The sequence below is a fragment of the Mastigoproctus giganteus genome, chromosome 2 (assembly GCF_048544385.1).
Source record: "Mastigoproctus giganteus isolate SK-2022 chromosome 2, ASM4854438v1, whole genome shotgun sequence".
Taxonomy (NCBI): Eukaryota; Metazoa; Arthropoda; class Arachnida; order Uropygi; family Thelyphonidae; genus Mastigoproctus; species Mastigoproctus giganteus.
Window position 1 is genome coordinate 191757808 of NC_143576.1, and position 18081 is coordinate 191775888.

The 18081-nt window shown below is 33.8% G+C and overlaps 2 protein-coding genes across 2 annotated transcripts in view; both read right to left on the reverse strand.

Annotated features, from left to right (window-relative positions):
- Positions 1-6258, reverse strand: part of LOC150089863 (Fanconi anemia group M protein-like) — a 116429-nt gene extending 110171 nt beyond the window's left edge. The window contains exons 1-2 of the mRNA XM_090368869.1: positions 6228-6258; positions 4376-4426 (exon numbers count right to left, since the gene is read on the reverse strand). Coding sequence (XP_090224995.1) covers positions 4376-4426; positions 6228-6248 — 72 coding nt within the window. The 5' untranslated portion in view covers positions 6249-6258. The remainder of the gene's footprint in view (positions 1-4375; positions 4427-6227) is intronic.
- A 397-nt stretch (positions 6259-6655) lies between these two features.
- The window catches only part of LOC150089864 (uncharacterized), a 32726-nt gene continuing 21300 nt past the window's right edge, over positions 6656-18081 (reverse strand). Inside the window, exons 3-4 of the mRNA XM_090390114.1 lie at positions 10613-10757; positions 6656-7107 (exon numbers count right to left, since the gene is read on the reverse strand). Of these exons, the coding sequence (XP_090246240.1) occupies positions 6656-7107; positions 10613-10757 (597 nt within the window). The remainder of the gene's footprint in view (positions 7108-10612; positions 10758-18081) is intronic.

An 18081-nucleotide genomic window follows, 5' to 3' on the forward strand; every position in this document is an offset into this window, starting at 1 on the left:
TAGGAATTTCCTTGTAAAATTTATTTAGTATACTAACCATTGCAATTAGAATTTATTATTAAAATTACTGCAGTTTAATCTCTAGTTTGTGTAATATTGTAATTTAATAGTACCGTTTTCATTTTATCTTTTTGCTAAATGAGAAAAGTACATTAAAACATACTCTCTTAATGAAGAATCTACAGTTATTCTGATGAAGTTGTTTCATCAGTAGTGCATAGCCTTTTAATGGTGCATTCACTGTAAAATTTGCAACATTACTGAAAATTATTTAGAAAAGCCATAAGCACATACTCGGTATGCCAATGCACAATCCATTTGCAGATCATAGGTGTGACTGGTGATGACTTTTGGAACTAAATCATCTCCAAGTGTGCTACTCAAATTTGAATGTCTTATGTCAGTTAGTTTTCTCTGTAGTAAGTGAACTTCAATCACAGGAGCTCTGTATATGTTTCGATCATCCCAGGTCTCACATTACACTGTTCAATTGCAAAAAGGCAGTTGTAATGTCAGATGAAACTGCTCTTTTTTTTTATTTCAATAGCACAAGGTTGATGATTAACTCTGATTATCATAGACCTCTGAAATTTTAGTTACTCATCAATTCTGAAAGGCAAATGTTTCCTTTTTCATGCCCAGTACAAATTTCTCATGAAAATCCACTCTGTAATTTTCTAATTGGAATTTTTTAAAGGTCTATTCTCCTATGCTATTTCATTTGGGTGATGGTAAAAATAAAATTTGTGAAAGTTAACAAGTCAGGCAGTGATGATATTAATACCTAAAATTATATTTCTTGGAGAATTCCAGTAAGAACAATAACAAAAATAACAAATGTCTTAATAATGTAATTATAAATAAATGATAATTGTCACATCAACCATATTTAGTTAAATAAGGCATCTTAACTCTTCCCATTAACCTGGCATATCAGGTGCCCTTTAAGAAAATGCAGAAAATTTACACATTAATTGTTGGTTCAATATTAATGACCAGAACTTTCTTAACCTTCCTAAATATAGATTCCAGTTTAACTCAAGTTGTTTCTGAAGTAATATTTTTTTATGTTTTTCAGAGTAATAGTTTAAAGAAACTAACAAGTCTCATGTGACCACTTTTGTAACTTTCTCTCCTTTGTAAGCACAGCTCTTCACAGAGTCCTGCTTACATTTCATGTTTATATTTCAAGCAATTGCCATTCCAATTCAAGGTTACCCATCTGTATGCTCTCTAACTTTGCAATAATGGCATTGTCTCAGCATTGGAAGGAATGTTTCAAGTTTTTTGAAGAGTAATTAGCTGAAAACACATGAACTCTCAATAGGGGTTGTTTTTGCAACTCTTTTAATTATTTTTGTGTAGCATTTGTGAAATGAATAAGTACTCAACTTTTCATATCAGCTTTTTTTTTTTTTTTTTTTTTTTTTTTAATCTAAAACTACAGAATCTTCTGATATGCAATGTTAGACTTTATTCATTTTATGCTTGATTTATTATGTAAAAAATAATTTCGTTGTCTTGATTATTATTATCATTTATTATTTAATTGATGATATGATATCTTTGGTCATGAGTATTGAGAATTGTAAGAACAAAGGAAATATACAATTATAACAAGTTAATATAAAATATACACACGCATGCCTACAGGTTTGTCTTTTCTCAAAATTTTGATGGGCTATTCTAGTTAACAACGCCAAAGTTCTGCTTTATATGACGATATCTTTTATATATATATATTTAAGCAGAAATATGTGACCACACGTAATTTTGAAATTTTGCACATTAACAATTTTATAAACTTAAAGTTGAAGTGCCTACCAGTTTCATGTTTATACCTTATATTTAAACAGTTTTCGCTTTTTTAAGTTCAGCAGAATTAATAGAATTTTCTGCATACTGCATCTACATTTACACATGAGTTATTCAGGGAGGGGAATGATAAAGGTGTATTGAACTCTGGCAGTGAGCTAAATGATTTTGTAATAACTAAGGGCAAAGTGGAGCAGAAACTGTTGAAGATAAACATAAGAAAGCCACCTGGAGTGAATGGGATCTATCCAGTTATATTAAAGGAGGCAACAAAGGAAGTAAGAAAACACTTAGCCATAATTATGATAGATTCTTTGGACTCAGGGGAGGTACCCATGAACTGGAGATGTGCAAATGTGACCCCAATTCACAAAGGAGGATCAAAAGGGTGGCCAAGTAATTACAGACCTGTTAGTTTAACTTCTGTTCCATGGAAATTAATGGAGACAGTGGTCAAAGAAGCACTACAGGATCATCTAGACAAGACTTCAGTTGTAGTTCAGACACAACATGGGTTTGTTAAGGGGAAGTAATCTGACTAATCTGATTGGTTACTATGATATGGTCACAAAGGAACTGTATGCAAAGAATAATTTTGATATCATATACTTGGATCTTAGGAAGGCTTTTGATACTGTTGCACATGGAAGACTGCTGTACAAATTGGAGCAGTGTGGCATTGGGGGAAAATTGCTGCTATGGATAAAGGGATGATTGAGTGGGAGAAGACAGAGAGTGGTAATCAATGGACACTGCTTTTCATGGACAAGTGTTATTAGCGGAGTTCCCCAAGGTTCAGTATTGGGTCCATTGTTGTTTTCTATATTTATTAATGATATTGATGAAGGTATATCAGGCTTAATGTCTAAGAAAATACGAAGAAAATGCAGAAAATACGAAGGTTGGCAGGGTTGTTAATTACACTAATGACAGTACGCTACTGCAACAGGATCTAGAAAAGTTGAGCAGATAGGCTGAGAGGTGGCAACTGAAGTTTAACATTGACAAATGTAAAGTACTGCATATGGGTAGCAGTAATCCCAGAGTAATGGTAGAGAATGAAAAGGACCTGGGAGTAATTGCAGTCATATATGAAGTTTTCTGCAAGAGTAGCTCATGGTGTCTTGTCAATTATATACAAGAATTTTTCTAGCAAGGAAAATGAGGTGATTATCCCTTTGTATAAGGCAATGGTTAGGCTACACATTGAGTACTGTATACAGGTCTGGAGGCCTCATTTTAGGAAGGATGTAGAGCTTCTGGAAAGAGTACAGAGAGAGCAACAAGATTAGTGAATGGAACAAAGGGTTGCTCTTATGAAGAATGGCTTAAGTTATGCAAATTACAGTGTCTGGAGACTAGGCACCTGCAAGGTGATCTGATTGAAGTGTATAAGGCCTTGAATGGTTTGAGCAAGCTCAATGCTGATGGGATTCTTTCTCTAGCCCAGATTAATCACCCAAGGGGACATAAATTCAAATTGAGAAAAGACAGTTGTACAACAGAATTGCGAAATTTGCCTTTAGCCAGCAGGTGGTTGATTTCTGGAAAAAACTTCCATCTGTCATAGAAGTGGACAGCTTAAATAAACTCAAGACAGAACTAGACAAACATTTGGAGCGAATGGATAGGTGAAATGGGAAGGTTTTTTTTTGTTTTTTTTTGGCTGATGCTTTATAAGCTTGCTTCCTTGCATCCTATGCCTCTACTAATGCTAATATGCAGAAACATGTGTGCATATATAATTTTGAAATTTCACTATCAACATTAATTTTATCAACTCTAAAATGGAAGTGGTTAACAGTTTCATGTTTATATTTATATAGATTTTTCGCTCCCTTATTTTCAGCAAAATTAATAAAAGTTTCTGCATATTTCTGTTTAAATACATAATACATAAGCAAAAATAAAAGTGAAAAATTTAATTTTTAAATTTCATGCTCTTATTGAAATTTTAATCTCATTTTGAATAGAACTAATATTTTGTTTTTTTTTTCTTTGAAAGTGATGTGAAAAAAACAAGACTTTTAAATTTAAAATTATTTATTTAAAAATTTAAAAAGTTACACATAATAATTAATGCATTCCATTCACAAATGGCCAGGCTGTAAAATTCTGCTACTGCAACCAGAAATTACAGAATCAAAGTTTTCCAGAAATTGAAAAAAAAAAAAAAAAAAGCTGGAGACCCATCAGATCCTGCATGCTGCTTTTTATTACTGTTTATCAAGTCATGTAATTTATATTCTTTGATTTAAAATAATACATCTAGTATCTAAATGCATTTTTTTTGCAGAATTCTAATAAAATCATATTATTATTATATCCTTTTCTGTTTAATACATGTGACTTGCACATATTCGAATCAAATACACTAGTTTTGATTTTGTTCAAAATAAGAAAAACATTCAGTCAAGTGTCTCATTATGATTCCACGATTAATTCTCATGATTCCACTAAAACTAGTCATGTAATTCTCAAATAATATAAATTACTATGAAAAATACCATAAAAAAATGTCATAAGATTAAGCTAAACAAGAAAATAAAATTTCACAAACCTTTCCCCCTGCAATCTCTTGAGAATCAACCAAAATAAGCTGAGCAGTGGCCTATAATTAACACAAAAGCAGAACAAAGTATAACTACCAAGCACATGCAGAATATGCAATACAACTTAAAAGACATTATCATTCCACTTCTAGCAACTTATATAGGAAATATATCATTTGCTTATTTTGAAAACAATTTAAATTATCTACTTAAAAATCTCTTGGTGATATATAAGTTGGTTATAATTAAAGTTCCTATACTCCAAGCCCTCTCTTAGCCTAAGAAACATGAATTACATTCAAATTTGGAATCTACGGGTTCCACAGAGATGAGGTAGAAATTTAATCCTAAACCCCAAATCAGAACGACAAAGAAAAATCAGTGATCAATTTCAAGAACACAGAAGGTGCAATGTTTGGCAACCGAAAAGCAATATCACATGATGTTGCTTTTCAAGTCTGAAAATATTAGCAGAGTAGGCTGTCTGTAAATTGTGTATATTCTATGGTCAGTTTATCTGTTTTGACAAATGAAAAACCAAAACTTCCCAGTGAGAAACCATGGTCCTTCAAATAACTGAACACCTAAGTCACAGGGGATGAAATCAGAGAAACATGTAGGCACATGTTGGAAATCCATGACCCAGCACACTATCACTGATGAAGTTCAAGTTAAATTAACCACACCCAGTTCCACAATATCAGATAGAAATTTGTTCCAACATTCAACTACCTGATATCACCTTTCTCCACATCTATCCTGTAACTATCCTTCCTCAATGTTAAATTATGACCTCTAATGTGTGTTGCCAAATCAAGAGGAAGAATGCCATCAGCACTTCGTTTACTAAATGTGCCTGACTTCAAGACACTGCAATATGCAGAAATAATGATCACCGCCAAGCAGAGCTTCTTCAGAGTGACCCAGATAGACTACATGGATTGTCAGAAAAATTGTAGCTATGCTTTAATCCAGCAAAGTGTAAGGTATTTCACCTGGGGAACAGTAATCCCATAATAATACACTTAGTGGAGTTGAATGGGACTTGGGTATTATGATAAGGTCAGACATGAAGTTCTCCAAGCATTATAGACTGGTTGCAAGGAAGGCCCATGGTGTCCTATCGATGATTTATCGAACAATTGCTAGTAGAGATAAGGACATCATAATCCCATTATATAAGGCTATTGTTAGACCACACTTGGAATACAGTATTCAGGTATGTAGACCACACCTAAAAAAAGATGTTGAGCTTCTTGAAAGGGTCCAGAGATGGGTAATCTGCCTGTTGAGATCGGCAAAAGGCATCCATATGAGGAAAGACTTTGAATATGTGGGTTGAAGAGCTTTGAGATTAGGCCCCTTAGAGGAGACTTGATTGAGGTGTTTTAAGGCTCTGAGAGGAATAAGTAAAATGAATGAGGACAAAATTTTCATGGTTATAAATGATTCAAGAACCAGAGGCCATAATTTCAAGTTACTGGGGGAGATGTTTAGACTGGATTGCAGGAAGTTTTATTTTAGCCAACGAGTTATAAATTACTGGAATAAGTTACCTACATGGGTGGTAGAGGCTGACAGTTTGGGGAAATTCAATGGTTAGCTGGATAATTACCTACAGGAGGAGGGAAAAGCATAGATTGTCTATTTCCTTTTTTTTTATTAATTATTTATTTATTTTAAAATTTTCTTCTTATTATTATTTATTTATTTTACCTTATTTATTTTTAGGCTGTTGCAGCATAAGCCATAGGATCCGTGCACTATGCAGTCATTGCTAATACTAATAAATCTTTCAAAAATAACTAGGATTATGGCTGTAGATAATGATTGAACTAGGAGGAGACGAAAAACAATTACCCTGAAACTATAAGCAAGCATAGCATTGGTGCCTGGCATTTTTCCACTCTACCATGTCACCCTTCAAGCAAAAGGCCAAATAGTTGCAAAGATGGTAGCAGGTCACCTAACAGATTCTTGCAGCAATTTCTGTATGAAAATGTAAAAAAAAAAAAAAAAAAATCACTCTCAGAAATTATTTCAGTAAAAGTTTGATTTAGGAAGGTATAAAATTTTTCAGATTTCTAATCACTGATTAACAGTTAATGCAGAAATGTTATTATTGAGGGTCAACCTGTCAGGTGACATGCTGCCATAACCACCACAGGTTAATTATATATTTATAAGAGCTTATGTGCAAATGAATACAAGCTTTTAATATGTTAATTTGTAATTTTAATTCGTTACATATTTGCAGAATAAATACAGATTACTTACTCCTTTTTTTCTTATTTCTTTCTTCCTTTTTTTCTTATTTCTTTCTGAGCAAGAATATCAATGTTAAGATGTTTTTCCTGAGGATGATCAAATTTTTCAGATGTCACAGTGCAACTTCTGGAATCTAAAGAGTTGTGTTCTAAATGTTCTTTTCTATCTTTATCAAAGCTTATTTCATCTTCACTAGAATCACTTAAAATAACAATTCTTTTTCGCTTTTTCCCTTTCTTGATATTCTTTTCCCTATTCTGAAGTCTTTCTTCTCTCTCTGACTCTGTATCACTTTCATAATTCACATGATCATCATTAATACAGAAACTGTCTTCCATGTAGTCAGAATGATCTGGTTCTGATTCCTGAGATAACACTTCATTAGAATTATACTGGCCCTCGTAGCAAAGCTTAAATTTTTGTGGTGGCCCAGCACAGGGTTTAACAGAATGAAGATATACAGCAGTCATATCTGAAAGAAAGAAAGAAAGAAAGAAAAAAAAAAAAAAAAAAAAAACAATATAATAATAATAATACAAATGTATTATGAGAAAGATAACATGTAGCATTTCTTAAAGAAATATTCCAAAAATTCCATATGGAACCTATAAACTGTTACATATCTACAAATGCATGAAATTGGTTAAGTAGAAGATAAGCAATGATGTTGTTTAGTGCAATTTCATTATTAATACATAGGCTATTTTTAAAAAACTTAATTTTGTATTAGGCATCATTATAACATCTCATATTGTGAAATTCTTCATGAGTTGCCTGCCTCTTATACTTTGAATAAGTAACACTTCCCCATTAGAGAAGCCAAATGTTACTTATTCTCAGTTGAGTACCATCTAGACATAAGTACCCAGAGATATAAGAGCTAATGTTGTGACTTATTTACACAATATGACAGATGACAAAAGGTGTACTTATTAAATTAAACTTTTAGGGACGAAAACATCAAACCATGTAAAATATAAACTATGACGCTGTTTGGTGCAATTGCATCATTACTACATGTTTGAATTTTAAGATAATATCAAAGTTCATATCAAAGTTTGTATTCTTAAAACAAACTGAGGAATAGGAATAACGCTGTCTCTCTCTCTGGAAAATAAGCCCATCAAAGAGTCATCATATAAAGATATAAAAATAAATAAAAAATATAAAATCAGCAAATTTGGCTACATAACTAGGAATGGCATCAGGATTGATCACTGTCTTGAATTGAAAACTATCCCTTAACAGGTTAATAACAGCCTCAAACTGATTTTCTGATATAGAAATAAGAAGCCAACACTGAAAATCCATCAAACAACAAACCAAGAGCACCAAAACATCTATAGAATTACTCTATGGTCATACAACAATATCAATCCAATCCTCTAAACTAAAATTATCAGGAAATGAAACCTCGTTCTGAAAAACTTTTCTTCTATCCTTGGATAGAAGAAAAGAAGTGAATAAATGAAGTGAAATAATGCCTGAGCTTTAGCCAGCCACCCCAAAATTCCACTGTCATTAGGAAAAAACCTATAACATTCATCACAGTTATCCATAAATTCAGAGCTAACTTTCTTAAATAACCTATATGAACCTTCCTTTAATTTCACCTGGTTTACTACACTGAGAAATCCTACATATACATTTGTGCTTTGGTAATGAACCATAACATAACCAAATAAGTGAAATCTCAAAACAAATTGACCAGAGAAAAACTCCAAAGACAAAATTAGCTTGAGAAGTATTAATATACTAGGCAGAAAAAAATTGCCTAGTATATTAACATTTAGAAACAAGAAGATTCAATCTCACCAGCTGCTGAGAGAGAGAATACTCTATAATGAACATAAATTCATAGCAAGTTCATTTACTAGTATATAATGATCCAAATCATTTGAAAAAATATAATCCAATCTTGCTCCATTTCTAGAAAGAGGAGGAGGAAAGTTTGAAAATACTATAAACCTGTAATTTCTTCTTCTGTAAATCATTTATAATACTGGAAGATAAATTTAAACCAAAATTAAAATCCCCCACATACCAGATCTTATTCTGAGAAATGCCACGAATACCGAAAACGTGAATACTGAGTTATGGCTCCCATAGTAATAAAAGGGTTCCGTTCCAAAGTATGAAATATATAAGGAAAAAAATAAATTAGTCTAAAGTTTTGTCTATGTATGTATTATATGTACCTTCATAATATGACTATGTACATAGACAGTACATAGTAAAATACAAGCATAAGTCATCGAAATGAAAATAAGAAACAATTTAATATTAAATGTAATATTTATTAGAAATTTCAAACAAATCTTTCAAACCAGCGCCTTTGCTAGCTAAAAAAACTTATCCCACCAGAGCTATCACCAGTTTTGTTAAAGTGCTGATAAAGGTGTTTTGCCTTTTGACGAATGATAAGTGAACTTAATGGAATTTTATTTTGAGTTCGGTCTTCTATCCACAGATTTAAAGCCTTTTCCATTTTTTCTAATTTAACATCATGAGTTACAGAAAAAAATTTTGAAGCACTTGGCGCGTTTTCATGGACACTACAACGGATTTTTTATTTTGATTTCTTGATTGATCGTACCGTTGACTCATTGATTTTATAATGTTTTTCCACTGACGAGACAGGCGCCTCCGTAGCCAGGTGGGAAGGAGCAGCAGTGCTTAGCACACACTTCTTGATTAGACTGGGGTTCCAGTCCATCACCACCAAATATGGAGGATGCAGAAAGGTCATGGAATGACCACCGCATATTCCCGGAGCAATATGGCCTTAGTTGCTAATGCTCCCAAAAACCAAATAACAACAACAACAACTGACGAGACACTTTCACCATTAGAAATTTTGTCTAATAACTCAATTTTACTCGCTAATGTCATCACCTTCTTTGATCTTTTCACAATTCCCTTGTTATTTGTAGCCATATTTTTGCAGGGGTTAGAAAAGAACTTGTCCACAATAAAGTCACTTTCTTTTAACCGTTAACATGCTCGAAAAAGCCTGTTTACACTAACACACTGCAAAACAGTAGATTTTCCACTTTTGTAAGCATATCAATTTATAAATTTATTCAATTTATAAGCATTTAAAAGCAAACAACGAAACCTTCCATGACAAGTGCATAACACAAACTGAACAAGGATTAGCGGGAAATATCCACGCTCACGATTTTGTCACCCCTCTCCCCCTACCCACTGAGCACTGTTTTGACCGGGAAAGATGATTTTAACCACACCCATGTTTTTTTATAGTGAAAAATGTTTATAGCGCTTTAAAATTCGCAATTTTTTAGGTTTCATTTCATATTAAATCAGCGACCGCGAATATGTGGAACTGCGAATACAGATACCGCAAATATTGTATTTACTGTATTTATAATTTTTTTATTCCTCATAATTAATATTATATAAATTAATAAATTTTGCTTATATCACAGATGACCATATAGGGGATTTCACAAGCCAGAGAGAAAGGATATAAAAACATCAACGTATTTAGTAGCCAAATGAGCTTCAGCCACTGTAAACCCAAATGTGCATACAAATGTACCCTTGATGTTTGACTAATTGGCTATGGCAGCCCTAATTCATCTCTAATATGAGACACTAGTTATACAGTTACTCATAGTAAATTTTATGTACCAAATTTAACTAAACCAGCATAAAATTAAATAATTAATTTTTGTTTATGTGGCACTATAAAACTAAAATAGCATAAAAAAATTGTAATGGCAATTTTTTTTTTAACTTTCATAACCTATATGGCTGTAGAATGATTTTTCACACCATTTATTTATTGAAATAGAAATAATAACATGCACCAAATTGCTAGTTTGTAATTTACAATTGGTATGAAACTGAATACACCTTAGATTAAGAGTTAGTTACATTGAACAAGTAGTAGGAAGGATGGCAGACAATCATAACTGGAATGACCAAGTGGTTTCATACTATAAAACACATACCTTCTTTCTGAGACTGCTGGATATCATCAATAAAGCTGTCTTCGTATTTATCCACCTGACTGCTATCAATTTCATCTTCAGATACACTGCTACCAGATAATTCAGCTTCCTGATCTAAAAATTTTACCCCATCATTTTCAGTGTTCTGAAATGGGAGATATTTATGAAAATGTAAAGAATGAATTATTTTATAAATATACACTAGTACGAATTACTTCAGGAAGAACCTAAATTCATATAAAGCAGAAATATATATATATATATATATATATATATATATATGTATATACACAGTTGAACTTGGTTATGTTACTCACTATATCCGTGATAGCGGAGATGGGACCCCCCCCGGGGGCCGTTAAACAATGAACACTTCATATCAGTGATGAGTTAAACTACCTCCTATTTTTTTAAATTCTCAATAACTTGATAAAAAAAGATAGTCAAAAAACAAGAAATATTAGAGAAAAAATAATATAAGTACAGGTAGCCTTCGTTTTGCGCCGGTCCGATTTGCGTCGATTCGCAATAGCACTGATCACTAACCACAACGCCATTTTTATTTATTTATTTTTGCAATTTTTTTATAAATTGAAAGTTTAAAATTGTCAGACAAAATTTATCAGCATCATACTGTGCTATGTATCGTACACTGTTCATGTGATTTAGGACAATCGGAGCCAATCAGCAATTAGCGCATTCGTATCAGAGACAAGAAAGATTCCTGCCCTCAAAGTAACCATTCGTGGATGTGGGTAGTAAAGTTCCATGCTGTGAAGCATTCAGCTGGTTGTTGTTTACGCTATTTACATGTGTTGGAAATTTATTACACTAACATTTTTTTATTAATTGTGCTATTAATAAATAAATTAATAATAATAGTAATAGCTGTGTGTAGTTTTTTCCAATTGTGTTATAAATGTATAAACTACAATACACTTAACATTAAACATAATTTATTTGTCCATAATTAAAAACAATACTTTTTAATTTTTTTTTTTTTTTTTATGTGAACCCCAAACACGAGAGGTATTAGAACCTATAGTACTTAGTACCGTGCTTGAGTTAAAAAAGCATGGGTTGAAGGAGAAGTATGGGGGGAGGGGGATGCCGGAAACTTTGCTCTAGAGACTAAACATGGGTTTCACCACTACAAGCCTCCAATAAGCAAAGTGGTGGTATTTCACCGGTTGATGAAAGTCATCTACAATTTAATAGAATAAAGACACCATGTCTGGTAAAAGTAGTTAATTGAATCCTAGTGCAATATTCGGAGGATAGAATCTGATGAAAACTGCCCTAATGTTTCTGTAGGGCTATGAATATGCCTCCATCAACTATTACTAAAACTATCAAGAATGCTAATAAAATAAAACAGTCGATGCAAAGTGGTAGGTAAAATTTTTGGTGCCCGGAACCTAACCCTGTGATTTCCAATTGACTCCATTATATAAAGGGTTCCATTTGTGCCTGTCCCCCCAGGAACCTAACCCCAATGTAAATCGAGGGCTACCTGTATATACCTACATATTATATTTGTATTAATATGCTTGTATAAACTACAATACACTTAACATTAAACACAAGTTATTTTTCTATAATTAAAAACAATACTATTTAATAATAAACACGATTTCAATTAGTCTTTATTTATGAATCTTAAAATTGATGTTTGTTTTAAAGATTTTGCTTTGATATTCCTTATGTTCTCCCCTAAAACACTCAATGCGTTAAAAGTCTCATTACTTGTCTCAGTTCATTGCACCTTGAGCTTGTGAGATTGTCGGCACCGGTTTTGATTCACTTTCAACTGTTGTCATATCATCATACTCTCTGCTGGAAGACCACTTGTAAATAGGTTGTCATCGACTCGTACAAATTTGTCGATGTTATCTTATTAAACAATCTACAACTTTGTTACGTAGCAACCATTTGGATAATGGTAAGTTGTTTTCTTCATCTACAATTGAAATTTCATTTGAATTTCAATTTCTTGAAGCAATTCGATATGGTTGTCGAAGTAATATTGTTCCACGCATCATTCAATAAATTTATAGCATCCAATACTGATAGACTCGGTAAGTTTCTGTTCTCTTTGACTGATCAGATGTAGAACAGAACTAGAAATCTTTTATAAAATCCTTTCAAACTATTGATTACACCTATGTCCATTGGTTGTTGTTGTTGTTGTTTGGTTTTTAGGAGCATTAGCAACTAAGACCATATTGCTCTGGGGATATGCGGTGGTCATTCCCTACCCTTTCCACATCCTCCGTATTTGGTGGTTCATGGGCTCAAACCCCGGTCTAATCAAGAAGCTTGTGCTACACACTGCTGCTCCTGCCCATTGGTTGTAAAATTGATGTTGCATTGGGAAGCAGAAACACTAGCTTAATGTTGGACAAATTTTGAATCTGGGGTTATTCAGGGCAGTTATTAATTAACAATAAAATATTTTTCTTATTTTTGAACAGCTCCTTATTCCAACCATTTACGTATTCCGAAAAATATCTGAAGTCATCCAAGCTTTCTTTCTTGCAGTGTAATCCACAGGAAGTTTCCTCACATTTTTTGAAACACCAAGGCTTTAACGATTTTCTGATAACAAACACTTTTGTTTTATCAGTTCCTGTCATATTTGCACATATGAACACTGTCAAGCAGGCCTTTGATTTTTTTCCACCAACACATTTTTCCCTTTTGAATTTAAATGTATTGTCAGGTGTCAAATTATAAAAAAGTCATTTTGTCAGAGTTGTTGTAATAGCAGTAATAGAGACACGTAATGCAAGAAAGCAAGCGTATGAGTTTATGTAGCATCAGCACAAAAAAAAAAAAAATTTCACACAACCATTCCCTTTATAAGTTTGTCCGGTTCCTCCTTGAATTTATTTATCAACTTCCACAATGACAGATGGAAGTTTGTTCCAGCAATTAACCACCCTCTGGCTAAAGGCAAATTTCCACCCATTTATTCTACAACTGTCTTTCATCAATTTGAATTTATGCCCCTGCAGGTTCATAATCTGAGCAAGCGGAAGAATCCCATCAGAATTCAGCATGCTCAACCCATTCAAGGCTTTATACACCTCGATCAGATCACCTCGCAGGTGTCTAAATCTCCAGGTGCTGCAATTTGCAAAACTTAAGCCTTTCTTGGTAAGAGCACCCCTTTATTCCCCTCACCAATCTTGTTGCCCTTCTTTGTACATGCTCAAGCAACTCCACATCCTTCCTAAAATGAGGCCTCTAGACATGTATGCAGTACACGAGGCATAGCCTCACCATTGCCTTATACAAAGGGATAATCACCTCCTTTTCCCTGATAGCAAAATTCCTGTCTATCATTGACAATACCACATGATCCGCTCTGGCAGCCTGTCTGCATTGCTCAATAAACTTCTTATCTGAATCACTCCCTGGTCTTTTTCATTTTCTACTACCCTAAATGCAGTACCACACAGTTGGTACATTCCTCTGGGGTTACTTCTGCCCATATGCAGTACTTTACATTTGTCAATGTTAACTTCAGTTGCCATTTCTCAGCCCATCTGTTCAAATTTTCTAAATCCTGTTGCAGTAGTACAACTGTTGTAGATGTCTTCGTCATTGAAACCTTTCCTGATTTTTGCCCAAACATGATCAATCCATTCATTTGCCATTATTGGATCTTCTCCACTAATTTTTGCATAACCAATATTATGTCGGTTTTTAAATCGATCGAGCCAACCATTATTACACACAAAATCGTCACGTCCAAACTTTTTTTAAGCAAATTTTTCCACTTGAGCCTTCAAGATCGAACAGTCTATTGAAAATCCATTACTTCTTTCTGTGGCAAACCATTGAAGCAATGCTTCATCAACGTTTGTAACCTCACACTTTCTAATTTTTTTTTCTAGTTATGTTCTTTTCCAGTGCCGGTATGTAAACATCTTTATTCTTCCACAATGTCAATACGCTTGAAGAGGACAAAGAAAACTTTTTACACAGTTCAACATTTTTTGCACCACGTTCTAACTCACGAATAATTTTGATTTTTTTTGCAAATCGAGAGAGACTTTCTTTTGTTAGTAGACATGTTTCCGAAGGAAGGCTTCATTTCTAACTGATGTTACTTTAAAATGATAAAGTGATCCGCATACAAAGTTCTTAGAAGTCCCGAAATTCAAACAATGTTCTCAGAAGTCCTGTTTCCAAAATTCTTAGAAGCCTCGAAATAAATTTATGGTTCAGTGAATACAAGACAATCTGTAAATAGGATAACGCGACAAGCGGAATGCCAATGCATTATTGTATAGCCCCATTCCCAAAAGGACAAGGTCATACATAAACCGGCTGCTAATCCGTTGCAATGCAGGTGGTCATAAAAGCTAAGTCGCCTTTTTCATTTTGGTCTATTCCAAGAATTGGGTTTTATCGACCCCAAGCAATTAAGAATGTTTGCACAGTTACCAAAATTTGTTCAGTATATCATGTAGTATGCTCGTTACAACAGAAAGCAATTGTATGGGAAATACACGTAAATTAAAATCATTATGGCTTTTTGCTCATTACAGCTGTGATCTCATTATTTCCGTGCTCATTACAACCAAGTTCGACTGTATATTGAAATCACATAATTACACAGATATTAGAAGAAAACACAGGATTTGGCAATGTACTGATAATATACTTGGATATGAAAACAGTTGCATAATTAAACAGAATCCTTTTGCCTGGCACTTCTAAAATAAACTAATAATTAACATGTTCAGTGTATCTGATGCATATAAGCGCCAAACAGTACTCTAAGTGCTCTGCCATTATGCACGTAAGTGTTCAAAAAGCACCCAAGTGCTGTGTTGCAATGTATTCTTAAGTAGTCAGTATATGAGCAGTGTAAAAAAAAGTATGGACACATGAAATGAACTTCTCGACTCTGTTGGCACACTGACTGAAATCTGGGATATTAGTACCAATGCTTCATTTGTGTTTAAAGCATGATACACATTTTTTTAAAATTTTATTTATTTATTTATTCATTTTGAGGGTTAGATTATATACATTGAATAAACTTTCAATAAAATTTTGAGTTTTGTTCTGATTTACAGCTCAGCCCAAAAGTAAGTGTTCGCTTTTACTTTTCAACTATCATTTATGAATTTTCAGAATGTCAAGGATTTTGGAATGTAGTTATTTCTCAATATTCTGAAAATTATAGCACACCGAATGCAACCTCTCAAACGTAAGTAGCAGTGCAAATTTTTAGCAATAAAGCCAATAGTTTTACGCTATGCAATGTCACGACTATTTTTGGAGTTTGAAAAAAATACCTGTATTTCTGTATTCCATAAAATACAAAGAATACTTTGTAACTCTCTGATAGCTGTTCCATTCCACAACACATTATTATAATCTTTACTGTAGTACTATAATAATAATACCACATTCAAATGTTTCCACGAGGCATTTGTCTTCCAAAGTATAAAACTGTTTTTGAGGTTTATATTAGTATTAATATTAGTTATGGCTGCATGGTGCAAGAAAGCCTATGGCTTATGTTGCACCAGCCAAAAAAAAAAAAAAAAAAACTGAATAAAACAATGATAAAAAAAAAATAATAATAATTAATAAAACAAAAAGTAAATTAAACCTATCATCCTATGCGCTCCCTCACCCGAAGGTACTATCCAGATAACCTTTGAATTTCCTCAAACTGTCAGCCTCTACCACCCATGTAGGCAACTTATTCCAGTAATTTATAACTCGCTGGCTAAAATAAAACTTCCTGCAGTCCAATCTAAACATTTCCCCCCGTAACTTGAATTTATGTCCCCTAGTTCTAGCATCATTTATAATCTTGAAAATTTCGTCCTCATTCATTTTACTGATGCCTCTCAGATCCGTAAACACCTCAATCAAATCTCCTCTAAGGTGTCTAGTTTCCAAACTCTGCAACCCACATATTCGAAGTCTTTCTTCATAAGGATGCCCTTTTGCCGATCTCACCAGGCGAGTTAAACGTCTTTGCACCCTTTCAAGAAGCTCGATGTCTTTCTTTAGGTGCGGTCTCCATACTTGAACACAGTATTCCAAGTGTGGTCTAACAAAAGCCTTATATAATGGGATTATCACGTCCCTATCTCTACTTGCAAAAGTTTGATAGATCATCGATAGGACACCATGGGCCTTCCTTGCAACCTGATTACAATGCTCAGAGAATTTCATGTCTGACCGTGTCGTAACACCCAAGTCCCTTTCCTCCAGTACTGGGTTTAGTTGAACTCCACCAAGTGAATAAGTTATTTTGGGATTACTGTTTCCCAGGTGTAATACCTTACACTTTGTTGGATTAAAGCATAGCTGCCGTTTTTCTGACCATTCCTGAAATCTATCTAGGTCTCTCTGAAGAAGCTCAGCTTGACAGTGATCATTAACTACTCTACCAATTTTAACATCATCTGCAAATTTAGACATCATGCCCTCTATCCCTTCATCGATGTCGTTTATGAAAATTAAAAACAACAGTGGTCCTAATACTGATCCTTGGGGAACCCCACTTCTTACATCAACCCAATCTGAGGAATAGCCATTTATTACAACCCTCTGCCTCCTGCCTGAAGCCATCCTGCTATCCATCTAAGGATTTTCCCAGTGATTCCAACCTGTTCCAGCTTATATAGCAACCGCTCATGTGGGACTGAGTCAAAAGCTTTGCTGAAATCTAAATAAACAATGTTGAAATTATTCCCTAAATCCGGCTCGTGAGTGACCCTTTCAAAATAGCAAACCAGATTTGTTAAACATGATTTTCCCTTTACAAAACCATGCTGAGTATTCTTGAGAATTTCAATTCTATCCAAATGATCCTGAATTCCACCCTTGATCATTGCCTCCATGATTTTCCCTACCACTGAAGTTAAACTGACAGGTCGATAATTTCCCACTTCACTCCTAGAGCCACCCTTATGTATGGGAGATACATTGGCAATTTTCCAATCCAACGGAATCTCCCCAGAGTCTAGTGATGCTCACATAATTAGCCTCAATGGTTCAATGAACTCACTTGCAGCCTCCCTTAAGATTATAGGGTATATTCCATCAACTCCAGGAGCCTTACTGGCATATAGGCTCGAAAGTTTTTTCATTAAATAATCTTGCGAAATTTCAGTATCATTAATTACATATTTTTCAACTTCGCTCCCACAATTTCCCATTGCCACAAAAGGTTTTTCATTTGTAAATATCAATGCAAAATAACTGTTGAGTTCATCTGCAACGGCAGCTGGTGTATTTAATACTATCTCCTTTCCCTTACGTAAAGGTCTGATCAGGTTTGTCCTGCTGTTCTTGACATTTATATATGTGAAGAATTCCTTATCCCCCCCCCTCTTTGCTCTGTTTGCTAGTGTTTTCTCATAACTGCCTTTCTGTCGAACCTTTTCTGTGGCTCTATTACAGATCATCTTGTAGCTGTTATAGGCTTT